The 17,063-nt window shown below is 38.1% G+C and overlaps 1 protein-coding gene across 2 annotated transcripts in view; it reads left to right on the top strand.

Annotated features, from left to right (window-relative positions):
- znf462 (zinc finger protein 462) overlaps positions 1-12,236 on the top strand; it is a 49,745-nt gene extending 37,509 nt beyond the window's left edge. For both annotated transcript variants that reach the window (XM_028601032.1, XM_028601033.1), the window contains exons 8-13: positions 1,683-1,941; positions 2,204-2,370; positions 3,392-3,615; positions 5,649-5,949; positions 6,674-6,806; positions 7,856-12,236. In XM_028601032.1, coding sequence (XP_028456833.1) covers positions 1,683-1,941; positions 2,204-2,370; positions 3,392-3,615; positions 5,649-5,949; positions 6,674-6,806; positions 7,856-8,072 — 1,301 coding nt within the window. In that variant the 3' untranslated portion in view covers positions 8,073-12,236. The remainder of the gene's footprint in view (positions 1-1,682; positions 1,942-2,203; positions 2,371-3,391; positions 3,616-5,648; positions 5,950-6,673; positions 6,807-7,855) is intronic.
- Positions 12,237-17,063: the final 4,827 nt, after the last annotated feature.

Consider the following 17,063-nt stretch of genomic DNA (forward strand, 5'->3'; position numbering starts at 1 on the left):
CCATATTCTAATTTTGAAAGGCAACATTGGGACTAAAAATTGTAAAATAAAAATTTGGTGGGACTTTTTATCCAAAGTGGTTTTATTTTCATATTATTAATGTAACACCTTAAATTTGCTATGAATATGGAAAATCAGCAGTTTGGGTCAACAATTAGGTGTCATAGTCTTTGGTAAGGTGTTGTGCGTACATACTGAATACATAATATGAGAATTAAGGAGTTTGACTCCTGTGATTTGACTACCTCGGCCTTCTTTAATATTGATTAAAGAAGACACCTTTCTTTACAGAATATTCCTATCAAAGAGACACCTTCACTGAAGGTTGGTGCAGCAGCTATTTCCCTGATGTGATGCCATGTTTTAGGTGTTTTAGTGGCTGTGCAGCCGCTGCTTTAGCTTGCAGACTGTTCTTGGCAGCAGCTGTCACCTTGCTGCTGGAGCTGTGGAATCTTCCCTGGAGCTGAAACAGGGCAGCATTCCTCAATGCACCAACCACCACTGTCAGCTGTGCCCTACCAAGACAAGTGAAGCATTGACAAAGAGCAGAGCTGACATATGGAATGTCTTTCTACCGTGCTAAACTAGCTACCTTCAGTCAAATGTCCAAAATTCTGATATTTGAAGTGGAGTAAGGGTTTGTTTTGAAAGGATTAACATTTGATTGGCTCTAAAACTATGAATGCAAGACCCAAGGTCTTTGAATGCCAACCCAATCCTCACATTTTTAGGCTTATTAAGGTCATTCTTAAAATATATTTTAGGCCTTCTCCAACTCCTCACAGAAGATTTCCACCTCCTCATTTATGAGATTTAATTGATCGTTCTTTCCAAATCCAAGAAACATCACAACCTTACGACAGAATTTGTTCTCCATCTGCCATCTCATCTCTATACATCTCCACAATGCAGAGAGGATATTAAAAGCATGAATCAACTGTGGCATTGTTTGATTCTTCTGAATACCTCTACCGCTTCTTCAAAAGTGAGAAATTGGATCTCAAGCTTTCTATACTGTAAAAGTTTAAAAGAGAGGTTATTTTTTTTCTTCCATGCTTCTTCATACTCCGAGTGCTGAATGAGGCATTTTTCACATGGATAGATATTCTATTAGTGTCACACTGTGGTTTATTTATTGATGTGTTGGAGACTCAAAGTAGGGCGAGAAGATGAGCTTGCTCAGTGATATTATAGACTCTTGAGAAAGGGAATGAGGAGGGAAAGAGGTAGGCGACAAATGATGACAGTCATAGTTATACTTCTGTATCTGAGAGGGGGGAGGAGGACATTTTGTGTGAGCACAACTAAATTCCTGATAGTCCCAACTGCTGTCTGCTGCTGATAGCCTTTTGTTAAATATTACGTATATGTACCGAATAGATTTTGTAGAAGAAACAATCACTTTATTTTTTATGTTGTTTGGCAAAGTTCTATAATAATCTTTCAGTATAATTCAAGTGGTCTGAGAGAAAAGTAGACTTCTGCACCTCCTTTTGAGTCTGTATTCAGGCTTCAGAAATCTTGCAGTCACTGGAGACTTTGGCCAATCACAGGTCATTTCCCAAAGAGAGAATGTTCTTATTGGCTATTCTGTGCATGCACAGGAAGAGGTCTCACTCTCTTTCTTTTTCTGTTACAGTATAATAAACAGGTTTCTCTCAATTTCTCTGCCCCTCTCTAAGATCTATCATACCTAGAGGAGCCAGCGGATGTTCGTCAGCAGCTTAGTCATTACCAGCTAGCCTCCCGCAGTCAAATGTCTTCCGGCTCAACACCTGGTGGCTCAACAGTGGCTGATAATCGACCAGACAGCATCCTCACTTGTGAGTTCTGTGAGTTCAGCTCTGGATACATGCAGAGCCTGCGTCGGCACTACAGGGACCGCCACGGTGGCAAGAAGCTCTTCAAGTGCAAAGACTGTTCCTTTTTCACCTGCTACAAGTAAGGAAAGACAATAGGAAAATAGGAAAATGCTTGAGATAGTATGTCATATGCAATTTATGTGAGTATAGATGCTGCAACCTCTATGCAGTGTATAAACTATGTACATTTATTAATATAAAATAACAGTAACATACATTCCTAATAAAAGAATTTCCACTTCCAAAGAGTATTCAACTGTAAAGATACTAGATAGACAATCACTGGATAGATTCCCTCAATGATTTAAAGATCCTTTGCTCTGTCTCTGAATCTATCTCAGGAATACCTTCACCATGCATGTGGAGGCCGGTCACAACAACAACAACAACAACAACAACAACAACAACAACGCACCTGACCACTTCTCTAAAGACCTGCGCTGCCCTCTCTGCCTCTACCACACAAAACACAAGAGCAATATGATTGACCACATTGTCCTGCACAGAGGTACACTTCATGCAAAATGGAACCAGAGACATAGTAAAATTGTAAAGGAATAGTTAAACATTTTGGGAAATAAAAAAAAAAAATGTGTCTTGTCGAGTTAGATGAGTAGCTCAAGCTCAGTATAAAGACTGGGAACAGGGAAACAGCTACTGCTGGACTATACCCAGGTGCAGTGACTTCCTGGAGGGACAGGAAGTGGCCAAAAGAATGCCAATATATCCGACTCTGAATTACAGTTTCGTATGGTTTTTCCCACTCAGCTGCTTGTAATTATGGTTTAAACAGTATGACGTGAACACAGCACAACCTCCTGTAAAATTGCAACTTGTCATTGTAATGCTTTGATTTTTGTATGGATTAAATGCATGAGAAACAACATTTTAATGTTAATGTTAGCTATTTACCCCTGTTTTTAGTATTTATACTCAAACATCTTATTTACCACACAGACATGAGAATGGTATCAATCTTCTCATCTAACTCTCGGCAAGAAAGCAGTTTTTCAAAGCAGTTTCCCAAAATGTCAAACTATTCCTTTAAATGCCACCACCGTCCAATAAAAAAAACCTCATAAAGACAATGGTAGTATGGTGTAACTAAATGGTTTAAGGAAGTTCTACAAAGCTAGCTTATCAAACTTATTTTCTGTGTGGTTGAAAAACTGAACACAATTATGTTTCTCCTGACAACATTGATATTCATCCTGTATTCCATTATGAGAAATGTAAACCGTGCAAACAAAGTAATTACAAACAAACTGCAATTATGACATACAGTATATGTATGGGTAGTTTTTATCCTCAGTTATTTGGAGGAAGTGTTGTGTTGAAACCAAGCAACTGGGATTTGTGTGTCTTTGTGTGTGTGTCATTTGATATTTCTCCTGCGCTCCCACATCGCCTCTTCTTTTTCTGTCATTAGCTCTTGTTGCTCTTCTCTCCCTCTCACCTGCTCTATCATTACTTCCCTTTCCTTTCTCCCACCTAATAATCCACTCCGCTCTCTCCTCTTCCCCTACCAGAGGAGCGTGTGGCTCCGTTGGAGGTCAGCCGCTCCAAGCTGTCGCGCCACCTGCAGGGCCTCATATTCCGTTGCCACAAATGCACCTTCACATGCTCCAGTGACCAGGCCCTGCAGCTGCACCTGCAGAAGCATGCTGAGATCAAACCCTACCAGTGCCAGCTCTGTTATTACGATAGCAGTCAAAGGAGCCAGCTAGAGGAGCATCTGCGCCTTGAGCACAAGGTCAGTGTGAGTCCAAATATGATACACATGGAGTTTTGTGTAACTGAATTTAAATTGATGTACCTTACGTTATTGATTTTTACAATATAATAAGAGACTTTCTGGCTTATGTCCGACAGAGAGTCTTATTGAACATGGTTTACTCATAATCAGCCTGCTGGGACATGAGATGTTTACAGTTTACACACCTAACATTCAATTAATTCAATAGGGCCTTTGCTGGTTTTAATGGAGGTAATCGTGAAGTCTGGGCCAATCAACTGTCTATATTCCCACAGTGTCAAGATTTTATCCCAAATCCAATTTACATATCTTAAACAGCTCTGGATTGTAAAACAAAAAGCAGAGCTAATATCCGGAAAATATTTGAATCCCAGTTACCCAGAACTATTTAAAAGAACTGAAGCAGTTTTTAAAAGAAATTATCTTTATAATTAGTTAAGTAAACAGCAACTATTTCTTCCAAGTAGAGTGCAGCAACATCACAGGAAAAGACTATTTGGTGATTTTAGGTTTGTAACTTCAGTGCTGGAAGCTCTTTGCTGAGCATGTTCACTGACTGATGACAAAAAAGGAGCTGAAATGTAAATAAGCTATTCCCTGCAGCAGTTTAAAACTAAAATCCATATCAGCCCACCTTGAATTTAGGCAGGGAAAACCTTGCAGCTATCATTTATTGTGTGTGTGGTATAATTTTTTGAAAATGTGTAATAAAACTTTATTAGATAAGAAATTATTAGAATATTCCAATTACAGTGGGTTGCTAAGTCAATCAGGAGCCTTTAAACGCCCTTAAAAGTGAATATTAACACATTTAGGTGATTTCTTAAAACAACGCAAAAAATTCAACTCTATGCTGCACCTTGATAAGGAGACAAAAATAATAGTGACTACTGAATGATACAGTGGAATAAGATGACTAGGTGCATATCTATCGGATTGCTAGAGCTTCAGTATGTTCTAACCATATCGAGGAGAGAAAAGGTTTAGTCTCTCAGTCTGTCTTAATAGGGATCATGCATGTGATGATGTGAGAAGGCATGTGGCATTTTAGAAGGTTAGAGTACATTAAATTTAAAAGGGCAGCACGATTATCGTTTTTCAATTCTTTCTTTTCACATCCCTGATTTTATGCGTGCTGGGATAAGGTCCAGCCCTCCTGTTACCTAAAATAGGAATAAGCAGGTATAGATGATGCATGAATGGATAATTAGCATGATGCATATACAGATAATAAAAAATAACGTATTCACACCACATAATTTCAAAGGTAACAAAATCCAAGAAAATCGTTAAGTTTGGCTGACATGAGGGACTGTGAGGAGTGAAGATGTGTGTGTTATTACACACCTTTCTCATTCAGATCATTTGGCAAAGAAGTTGTGCTATTGTGTTATCGTGAAATCACTATTGTTATCTTGATGTTATGTACTGTGGATCAAGGTCACACTTAAAAGTTGCTGCCCACCAGACAGATGTGTTGGATTGAAAACTCTTTCTTTGGAAAAACCCTAAAACAAATTAATCGGACACACTGGTAATCACTTGTGCTCACTTTTTTTACGATCGGAAGACGATCATTTTTATGTGTAGCTGAAGGCCAAAAAAGGTCTGGTAAAACTTGTATGTCCATTGTTGAAATGCAGTTGAAAGGAAGAATGAGAGAGCAGGGCTCCTCCTGGTTGAGACAGAGAGCTTATTCATGGTAGGAGGAGTGGAAGAACAGACATTGTCGATGCTGGGAAGGATGTTGCAGAGCTACAGCTGTGTGGGAGGTGAAAATTGCTCAGAAAGCGTGACATCATTTGCAACAACATTCATAGGCAATGGAATGAGTTGGTTCTGTCATCAAAATATTTAATCTTTGTAAAATTTTTGTTCACTGATCATCTTATGCTGCATTGTTTTGATACAAATACACCTCTGGTGTCTTGTTGAAGAAAAAAAGACACATAAAAAAGGCAGTTTTCCAAGATAAATATTGCTCAAAGCACACTATACCAAACTGATTAATACCTCCTGTTTCTGATCAGGTTATTCGGAACTTCGAGCTGATGGGCCGCGTCAACCTGGAACAGCTGGAGATGATGAAGGAACAAGGGAGCAGCGCAGAAGAGGAAGAAGAAAGAGACATCTTGGAGATGGTTGAAGATGGGAAAGAAGTTGCAGAGGAGGAGGATGACGAAGATGAAATGGAGATTGTGGAGAACATAGTGGAGGAACAGAGAGAGATGGATGATGAAGAGATAGAGGACAACATCAAAGAGGAAGAGGAGGAGGAGGAAGATAAAGAGGAAGTCAGGGAGGTGGAGGAGGAGAAGCCTGGCCTACAAGGTAAATACTAATGAAGTCATCTTTGTTGCTCTCCTGTGTAACATATCTACTCATATTCATCCCTACTCTGTTGACATAGTCCCTACCCAAAGGATAATTTGCCTTATACTGTCAAATACACACTGATGTTTGCTGAAAGAACAAATGTATACCTCCCCCCAGATAGTCAAGACCAGAACTCTACTCAATACTATTTACCTGCTGCATATGAGCCTATCGCACAATACATTTCTTTACAAATTCTTTTGGGATTACATTGTTAATTGGTATCTGCTGAAAAGCCATTTTCTGTTGTGTTCTCAGTAATTTTATGTCAAATTGTGATCAGTGTGAAAATCTCCTGTGGTGCATTTTAAGCCAAATAAATGGGCTCATAAGTAAGAAAACAATCATATTCTCAGAATATTGGAAGTCCCATTGGGTGTTTGGTGTTTTAAGCCCCCAATGTCGTCTTCCAGGCAGTGCTGCCTGGAAGGCACTAGGATTAGGCAATGGTTAGGGTTAAAGATAGAGTTAGGTGCCTTGAAGTCGACGTTGGGGCTTAAAACACCATTGAGCGTCCCATAGCATGCATAATACGCTTTTTAAATGTTTTTAGCTCTTATTCTTCTATCGTATTATTCATATAAATATTTCTATTATTTTCAAATATTGTTGCAAATAGGAAATGAACACTTATGAAATTATTCTGAGACTGACCAATCATTTGAACTCCATTTCCCAGAGGTCCTTGCATCTCCCACCAGCAGCAGCAGCTCTGCACCGAGCAACTCAGAGAAGCGTCTTCCCTGTGAGTTCTGTGGCCGCTGCTTTACCAACAGCCTCGAGTGGGAACGTCATGTCCTTCGACATGGCATGTTAGTATTTTTTTCTTCTCTTCTTCTCTATGCTCTCATTTTGTGTGTGAGGTTGTGTACTTTCCTTACACACGGCACAGTACACCAAGGTCCTGTTACCTGTCTTTCTGGTCTTTGTGCCAACAATATGGACTAACGCACTTTGTGCTTAGGGCTTCTTGGTAAACGTTGGCATTTATATATATATATATATATATATATATATATATATATACTCAGAAAAAAAGAAACATCCTCTCACTTTCAGCTGCTTTTATTTTCAGTTAACATGCGTAAAACTTTATATTAACATAAAAAAATTCAACTACTGAGAACTAAACTGAGTAACGTTTCACAGACATATGACCAACAGAAATGGAAAAAATGTGTCCCTGAACAAAGGATGGTCAAACTCAAAAGTTGCTGAACGTTACAGGGAAGACATCCTACTCCCTCATGTGGTACCCTTCCTGCAGGCTCATCCTGACATGACCCTCCAGCATGATAATGCCACCAGTCATACCACTCGTTCTGTGAGCTATTTCCTGCAAGACAGGAATGTTAGTGTTCTGCCATGCCAGCGAAAACCCTGGATCTCAATCCCATTGAGCACGGCTGGGACCTGTTGGATCGGAGGGTAAGGGCGAGAACCATGCCCCCCAGAAATGTCCAGGAACTTGCAGGTGCCTTGGTGGAAGAGTGGGGTAACATCTCACAGCAAGAACTGACAAACCTGGTGCAGTCCACGAGAAGGAGATGCACTGCAGTACTTAATGCAGCTGGTGGCCCCACCAGATACTGACTGTGACTTTTGATTTTGACCAGCCTTTGTTCAGGGACACATTTTTCTATTTCTGTTAGTCACATGTCTGTGAAACATTGTTCAGTTTAGTTCTTAGTAGTTGAATTTTGTTATGTTCATAAAAGCAGTTGAAAGTGATAGGACGTTTATTTTATATATATTCAGTATATATGCATATCTAAAATTGTACCCTCTGTCCTTAGTCTTATGTTTGTTCATATCTTTCCACATTAAAAGCACTTATTTCTGCTCCCTCCCTCATTGCTAGGATGGTAAACAACAGTCAAATGGACACCAGCACCACCTCCACAATAGAAGCCTCAGCTTCATCTTCCTCTGGCTCCGCCTCGGCCTTGATGGACACAGGATTGCACCTGTCCAGCAACAAGGAGGGGAACCCCGCTGATCTGTCACTGAGAAGTCCAAGCCAGTATGTGGAAGACAAAGAAATGCTCAACACCAAAAATGATCAACAGTTTGGTTGAACTGATTGTGGCCTCTTGTGCTAGAAACTGATAACATTGGGTAGGATCAACACTGAGTTGGATCTTTAAATAGGATGTCAAAGGAAACAAAAAGATTAAAACTGAAAAAAAAGTGACTTCTTATGAGTTGGCGCATTACTAGATTTTAGGTGTTACATATTTAAGTATTAGATTGTGCTGCATAAAACGGCTGAGCTCTTTAAATGGGCAGTCCCCTAGGACAGATCTTAATATATTGGTAACCAATAGTGAACAGAACTCTTTATTGCTGACATTCTGGTCAAATCTACAGTGAAAGATCCCACCTAGATAAAAACTAAGCTATTTATAAAGAATGTTGTCCAAAATGATTAACTAAATTTAGTGTTTTATTATTTGAAGCACCTTTTACACTCCCCCAAAACAGGGGTACTTTAAATTTACCCAAAATAAATAAACAAGATATGAAAGCATTTAAACCGTGGCCCACTGTAGAGCTTTTTCATCTTAGCCTTGTGTTAATTGTGTAGAAGTATTCCTTGAGAAAGAGTCGCACCTTATCTATTTTAGTAAAACCACAAATCATGTTTTCTTCATTTGTAGAAATACTGACAATTTCCCCAATGTTTGTAGCAAATTGCTATATTTTAGGTCCCTTAATATTATACTACGTATAAGCCTTCAGCCTGTGGCACCCTTTGCATTTTGACTGTACTATTTTATCGTCCAGATATTTCACTGATTAAATCATAAAAATAATGGGATTAGTTTAAGTCTCCCATCCCCGTAAGATATGATATCTTGTGATGTTTGTAGTCCAGGTTAAACAAGATCACATTTGACCTATGCACTCAGCAGATCATTATAACAACAGAGATATGTGTCACAACTGTATGCATTTGACATAGGTATCTATTAATCTGATCATAGCAAAGGTTAGCCTGGAACATATAACTACAGGATTTTACAACAGTGACGTGATATCTGTCACTGTGATCAATAGACCGAGATTACACTTGTCTTTTCAGTGCAAATTTAACAATTGGATCTGCCAGAGTCCAGCTCTGCACATACTGTATGTGCATCCACAAATGACAATTTAATGCAAAGTTTGGAGGAGGCTGACCACCACAGCTGAGTGTTGAAGCCAGTGTGCTAGTGCCTTAAAATGCAGTTCCTCTAATGGCCAATAAATGGCTTTAATTGCTTTAAACGCACAATATGTAATTTTCTGCCGCAAGGGTTCTCTTAATCAAGAGATGGAGTTTTTAGAGACGTCATGAAGTAACTTGAGGATGGGATCAGGGGAGTTGTTGTCTTCACCACACGTCATTGCAGTCAGCTTCTCACGGTTAGGATTTCTTCAGTGTTCATCGGGTTTTTACCGGGAGCTGAATTATCCTCATAGGTATCCTCCTCTCCAAAACAACAGAGCAGGTGATTAAAACCAGTAAAAACACTGAATAAAGCAGTTTCACATTAAAAATCAGTGTTTCTCTAAAGCTGTTTGGCGACAAAGGACGTCTCGGAGGGACTATGAGCCGACCTGCCGCTAACGTTTACTCAGCTTGTTTCTCTGAAGATCTAGTCTGATGACTAAAATCTTTCATCCGGTTAAGATATATAGTAAAAAAAAACAAGCAAGATCTAAAAAGTGAATATTTAAAATGTGGCTTAAAACTGGATAAAAAAATATTTTATGACAGCTTCTGGTAGACAACCACAACACTGCGCAAATGTAACCTTGATTAAAATTACAGATTTCTCTGGGTTTGAAAATTGTTGGAACTATATAACATAGGTCTTGTCATTTTTAAACATTTTAATGCGGAAAAGTTACATATTATGCCTTAAAAAAAGGTCAGCTGGTTTGAAGTAACCAGGAAATCAAGTATTTTCCCACAATAATTTATAGCCTCAAAATCTAATTTCACTTCTTCTAATGTGGGTCTTAGTGGCAATTTTCACAGTCATTGTTTAAGTAAGATCAGATTAGATGAAATTAGATTTGACTTTATTGTAATTGCAGCAATTCAGTGAGTACCAGTACAAAGAGATGTGGTCTAGTGGTATTTAGCCATGGCAATAGCTTTGGTTTATTTGCCAAGGGGTTGAGATATCTGTCTCTGAGATTTCTGTCGGTCCAATGGAAGTGGTTGAAATTTAATTCACAGCATTAAAGAAAATGCAGTTTTCATTGAAACTACTTTCTACTAAATAAATATTCCCTGAAAACTGTTGATAATGTGTTCTGAGTGTACTACTATATTATCTGGAGTGAAAGCAATATAAATGCTGCTGAGTGTTGTTGTTTTTTTATGCTGTGAGCATCACAAATGAAATGCCATGCTAAACTGGGTATGTGTGGAGCAATGTTTGCTTGATTGACAGATGTCTCGGCCTTTCACAGTCAGCCCTGGTGATTACCTCAACTCCATCCAGGTCCCTCCACATCGCCCAAATTCAGATTGTTAGGCTTCAAATGACTGACAGGCTGGCATTAAGCATTAAACTCAAATCTTGGGTTCAAGACATCCCTTTAGAAACTTATGGCTGATGCCACAGACATGTTTTCTACAGTCTGTGGTCCAGTTGTGACGCAATATACACCGAAAAGACAAGTGTAACCAAGTCGAAAAGCCCTAAAACCAATAGTTTCCACATATATAGAGTTTATTTGCCACTGGGACTGTATGTTGAACATTTACTTTTTAAAGGTGTCAAATCGCCCAACTTAAACAGCCTTTAAATTATTTATTGGCACAACTGTCATAGCCTGCATATGTGTGCTTCTTTTTAGACAAAGTTCTCATGTTATTGTTATTACTGACAAAAGGCAGAGATTGTATTTGTTGGAAGTTGCTGCTTGAATGCCCTAAAGCCTTATAAGATAATGAATAGCAATTATTAAGACATATTTATATTCAATTCCAATAAGACCAATAAGCAACGTTAAACAATCGGAAATAAAGTGGCTGATAACTACAATGTCGAATTCGTAAAGGAGCACAATTAATGTATTGTGTTCTTGGTACCAAACATTTACCAAACCCGCTGTGTTGCTGCTGTGATTGTCTTTCCTGAACATTGAACCATTGATGGAAGTAGGAAATTTGGGTTTGGAACCCAGGCAAACCACATGTTTGCAGCCATGTATAGAAAACAAAATTACTTGTTAAGTGTTTGAACCGTGGTGTTTCAGAAAGGATACTTTAACCCTTTTTTTCTTTTAGGTGTTCTCATTTCAAAAAAAGAAAAAGAAAAAAAAAGAAATCTAAAGATGATAGCTAACCCTTAAGGGCTTTTTGAGTCCCCAATCCAACATTATTACGCTGTTGTACAATGTCTGGTTAAAATGAAAAATATCTCCTTTTTGTACTGTAATGGGAATGAACAGAAGAGCAGTGTGGTTGTACAATATTTAAACACGTGAAGGAAAATGATGCAGTTCTCTACTAATTCGTGGTCATGGCTTTTATTGTGAAGAAGAAGAAAAAAAATTGTTACTTTGGGCGCAATTACCTAAACTGCTTGGTCCTTTTCTGGGCTTAGCCACAATCTGGTTTCTCAGTCGATCCATAGATCCCTCTAAGCTCTAGCTGACTCATGTCCAATTCAACATCTGACACTCCAGTAAGGGCATCAGCTCACTTGCTCCAAGTAGGCCTAACGGTAGTCTTTTTGAAAGTAAAACTGTTTGAAAACTGTTGTTGTAGAAATAAGCTTTGTATGGCAGCTTGTTGCCCAGCTTGAAAGCCCAGTGTAAACAGATGATAAATTGGGACAATCTGGGTAATGAAGCTGTCAACCCAAAATTGTTTGTTGTTCTGTGATTATTTTAATAGAAAATGACTATGAATCCTTCACTGTGTGCAGTCTCTAGACTGTAATATTCCCAGTTTACCCAAAGTTAAGCCTCTGCTGACAACACACTGGATACTTGTATATATGTTTAGTTTGTTTCCGATGCATTTCTCTTTTCAGACTGTTGTCGTCATAGTTTGACACTAGAATCTCTCCTTCTTGCCTTTCTTCCCATATAAATCTGATTACCTGATGGTGGGTTGTGATGTTGCCTAGAATGATTGTTTACAATTTTATTCCATTTATCTCTGGATATTCTGTAAATATTGTAATTCATTGTCTTTTTTTAACTTGATAATAAAGTTATCAGATAACGGTTAATTGCATGTATCTCCTCTTTGTACAGACTCATTGTGTAAATTCGCTCTGAAATGTCACTTTTCCTTGCTTAACACTAAGATGTTAAGGGTTACATTGTGAGAACATGCTGCACTTTTACTTATATTTTTTTCAGACTTGATACACTTGATATCACGCATAATATCACTGTTATGTATGATTAAATCATTGAATTATGCATATCAGCAAACATTTCATTGACAAGCAAGCTTCCGAATAGCAAATTGAGTAAGTGAAGTGCTTCACTGTCAAGGGCAAAGTGATGCCAAAGGAACAAGAACTAGGAAGTGCTATTCTCCCAATCAAATCACCTGTCTATTTTTCTATGAAACCAACATCAAATTTGATCAAATTAGTACTTTATTTTGTTACTTGCAGATATGTGTTGGCCATTTTTATTAGCTTCATTCTGTTTAAACAAATACCCAGCCAACACAAATATCTGTCTCCAGGTGCAGAATACTTACTGTAAGAAGGGGTTGCCATAGCTGCTTTATCTTGGACAAACAAATAGTATAATTTGGCAAATCATGGGAAGTCATGAGCAGGTCCATGAGCAAAAAACATGTTAAACCATGCAAGCATCATGACTCTGGGATAGCAGTTGGTTGGTCCATGACTTTGGTACAGATGGAAATATTATATCTATGTACTGTATAATATAGACATTCATGGTGCCCAGATGAAGAATCCTAATGACTTTAGTGGTCTCCTGACATACTCCAACAACCAGTGCCCATACACGGTAGATTAAAAGACAGGTATTTTTTTAATCACTTTATTTGTACATTTCAAAAGACACATTATTAACATCAACATTATTTACAGGCTCAGAATTATTATGAGTTATATTGTAGACGTTGGTACTTGTACAAATGGCGTAGTATATATTATGACCAAATACCTGATGGCACTGTCATCAGCCCAGCGCTAATTGGCAAATGTTAGACACTCCAAACTAAGATGGTGAACGTGGTTAACATTATAACTGCTAAACATCAACATACTATGACTTTTTTATCACTTTTTTCAACATGCTATAATATGAGTTTTTTATTATGTTTTCCGACATACTACACTGACTTTTTTATCACTTTTTCAAAATACTATACTATGACTTATTGGGACTTTAGCTTATTCACCGTATCCCCCAGAGTTAGATAAGTCCATACATACCCTTCTCATCTCTGTGCGTGTAGTAACTCTGTCTGATGCACGCACCGCTAGCCTAGCTTAGCACAGATCCTGGAGGTAACCGACTCCATCTAGCCTACTGCTCCCAATAAGTGACAAAATAACTCCAACATTTTACTATTTACATGTTGTGATTTGTATATACAGACACAGCCATATTCTAACTGTATACATACTGGGAACTATATTCTCTATATTCTATATATTCTTAGAAGGCGAAGCACTGCTACTCCAGCGGAGTGATTAGCACAAAACCTGAAAAGCACCGTTGTTACTCTGCTCCTCACCACGGGGCTTCTCAGGTGCTGCGAGCAAATCACTCCGCCCAAGTAGCAGAAGTTGCAGACTTTTTTTACATACTATACTATGACTTTTTTACCACTTTTTTCGCCATACTATGACTTTTTATCACTTTTTTCGATATCCTATGACTTTTTTATCACTTTTTTCGACATACTATAGGTTACTGACTTTTTTTATCACTTTTTTTTAAATACTATACTATGACTTTTATTTCACTGTTTTCAACACTCTATACAATGACTTTTTTTGACATACTGTACAATGACTTTTATCACTTTTTTCGACATACTATACCATGACTGTTTTCGACATGTTATACTATGCCTTTTTTTTTTTTTTTTTTTTTTTTCAACATACTATACTGTGACTTTTTTATCACTTTTTTCAACATACTATACTGTGACTTTTTTATCACTTTTTTCAACTTACTTACTTTTTTTTCCCTTTTTTTAGATATATTATACTATGACTTTTTTCGACATACGAATCAGAATCAGAATCAGAAAGGGCTTTATTGCCAAGTACATTTTTTACACATACAAGGAATTTGTCATGGTGTTGTTGGCGCATGTCACACATTCTCTAAATATAAAAAGGATAAAAAGAATATAAACAATATAAGTATAAACATATACACACAATATGTATTAATAAAGATAAAAATAAATAAATAAATAAGCAGTAGTAAAAAGGAATGCTACAGCAGAGTAGGTACAGTGGCATGTAGAGCCAGAGGTGTAGTGTGGAGAGAGTCAGGGTGGGTTCCGGGCCTTGTTGGTAAGGCTAGTGGCGGAGGGGAAAAAACTGTTCATGTGGCGTGTGGTTTTGGTCCTGATGGACCTCAGCCTCTTGCCAGAGGGGAGTGGCTCAAAGAGTTTGTGCTCGGGGTGGGAGGGGTCAGCCACAATCTATAGTAAAGGTCAAAAGTATAGGTCCTGGAGCGGCGGCAGATTGCAGCCAATCACCTTCTCTGCAGACCGAATGACACGCTGCAGTCTGCCCTTGTCCTTGGCAGTGGCAGCAGCGTACCAGATGGTGATGGAGGATGTGAGGATGGACTCAATGATGGCTGTGTAGAAGGGCACCATCGTCTTTGGCAGGTTGAATTTCTTCAGCTGCCGCAGGAAGTACATCCTCTGTTGTGTTTTCTTGATGAAGTTGAGATCTTGAGGTCATGGGAGATGGTAGTTCCCAGGAAGCAGAAAGACTCCACAGTGTCAATTGTGGAGCCACAGAGGGTGATGGGGGCAGGTGGGGCTGGGTTCTTCCTGAAGTCCACAACCATCTCCACTGTCTTTAGAGCGCTGAGCTCTAGGTTGTTTTGATTGCACCAGGTCACCATGTGGTCAGCCTCCCACCTGTAGGCGGACCAGTCATCATCAGAGATTAGTCCAATGAGGGAGGTGTCGTCCGCAAACTTCTGAAGCTTGACAGACTTGTGACTGGAGGTGCAACTGTTGGTGCACAGGGAGAAGAGCAGAGGGGATAGAACACAGCCCTGGGGGGATCCGGTGCTGATGGTCTGTGAGTCGGAGACGTGTTCCCCCAGCTTCACATGTTGCTTCCTGTCAGACAGAAGGTCAGTGATCCACCTACAGGTGGAGTCAGGCACACCAAGCTGGGAGAGCCTCTCCTGAAGCAGAGCCGGGATGATGGTGTTGAAGGCAGAGCTAAAGTCCACAAACAGGATCCTGGCGTAGGTTCCTGCGGAGTCCAGGTGCCGGAGGATGTAGTGGAGGGCCAGGTTGACTGCATTGTCTACAGACCTAGTGGCTCTGTAGGCAAACTGCAGGGGGTCCAGGAGGGAGTCAGTGATGTCTTTGAGGTGAGAAAGCACAAGAGGCTCAAAGGACTTCATAACCACAGAGGACGGGTCTGAAGTCGTTAAGTCCTGTGGTCCTTGGCTTCTTGGGAACAGGGATGATGGTTGAGGTCTTGAAGCAGGCTGGCACGTGGCACATCTTCAGCGAGGTGTTGAAAATGTCTGTGAACATACTGTACTATGACACTTTTTTCAACATACTATATTATGACTCTTTCGACATACTATACCATAACTTTATTATCACTTTTTATGACATACTATACTATCACTTTATTATCACTTTTTTTCAACATACTATACTATTACTTTTTATACTTTTTTCAGCATACTATACTATGACTTTTCGATCACCTTTTTCGAAATACTATACTATGACTTCTTATCATTTTTTTCAACATACTGTACTATTACTTTTTTAGACATACTATACTATCACTTTTTATCACTTTTTTTGACGTATTATCCTATGATGTTTTTATCACTTTTTTACAACATACAATACTATGACTTTTTTTATCACTTTTTTCGATATACTATACTATTACTCTTTCAACATACTTTACTATTACTTTTTTATTACTTTTTTCTACACTATAACTTTTTATCACTTATTTTGACACACTATATATACTATGACTTTATTATCACTTTTTTTCAACATACTATACTGACTTTTTTATCAATTTTTTTCAACATACTATACTGACTTTTTTATCACTTTTTTCGACATATTATACTTTGAATTTATCATCACTTTTTTCAACATACTACAATATGAATTTTTCAACATACTATACTATGACTTTTTCCATCACCTTTTTTCCACATACTATACTATGAGTTTTTCGACATAATATACTATTTCTTTTTTATCACTGTTGTTGATGTACTATACTTTGACTTTTTTATAACTTTTTTTGACTATACTATGACTTTTTTACAATTTTTTTCTACGTACTTTACTATTACTTTTTTCGACATACTATACTGACTTTTTTATCATTTTTTCAACATACTATGCCTTTTTTATCACTTTTTTGATATACTATACCATGACTTTTTCATCACCTTTTTTCGACATACTATACTGTGACTTTTAAATCACCTTTTTTCTAAATTCTCTATACTATGACTTTTTAATCACTTTTTTCGACATACTATACCTTGACTGTTTTCGACGTACTGTATTAAACTTTGCCTTTTTTAGACATAGTATACCATTACTTTTTTATCACTTTTTACAACATACTATTCTATGACTTTTTCATCAGCTTTTTTCTACATACTATACTATGACTTTTTATCACTTTTTTCTACATACTATACTATGACTTTTTATCACTTTTTTCGACATACTATACTGTGACTTTTAAATCACCTTTTTTCTAAATTCTCTATACTATGACTTTTTAATCACTTTTTTCGACATACTATACCTTGACTGTTTTCGACGTACTGTATTATACTTGGCCTTTTTTAACTTTTTT

Source organism: Perca flavescens, chromosome 16 (assembly GCF_004354835.1).
Source record: "Perca flavescens isolate YP-PL-M2 chromosome 16, PFLA_1.0, whole genome shotgun sequence".
NCBI classification, from domain to species: Eukaryota; Metazoa; Chordata; class Actinopteri; order Perciformes; family Percidae; genus Perca; species Perca flavescens.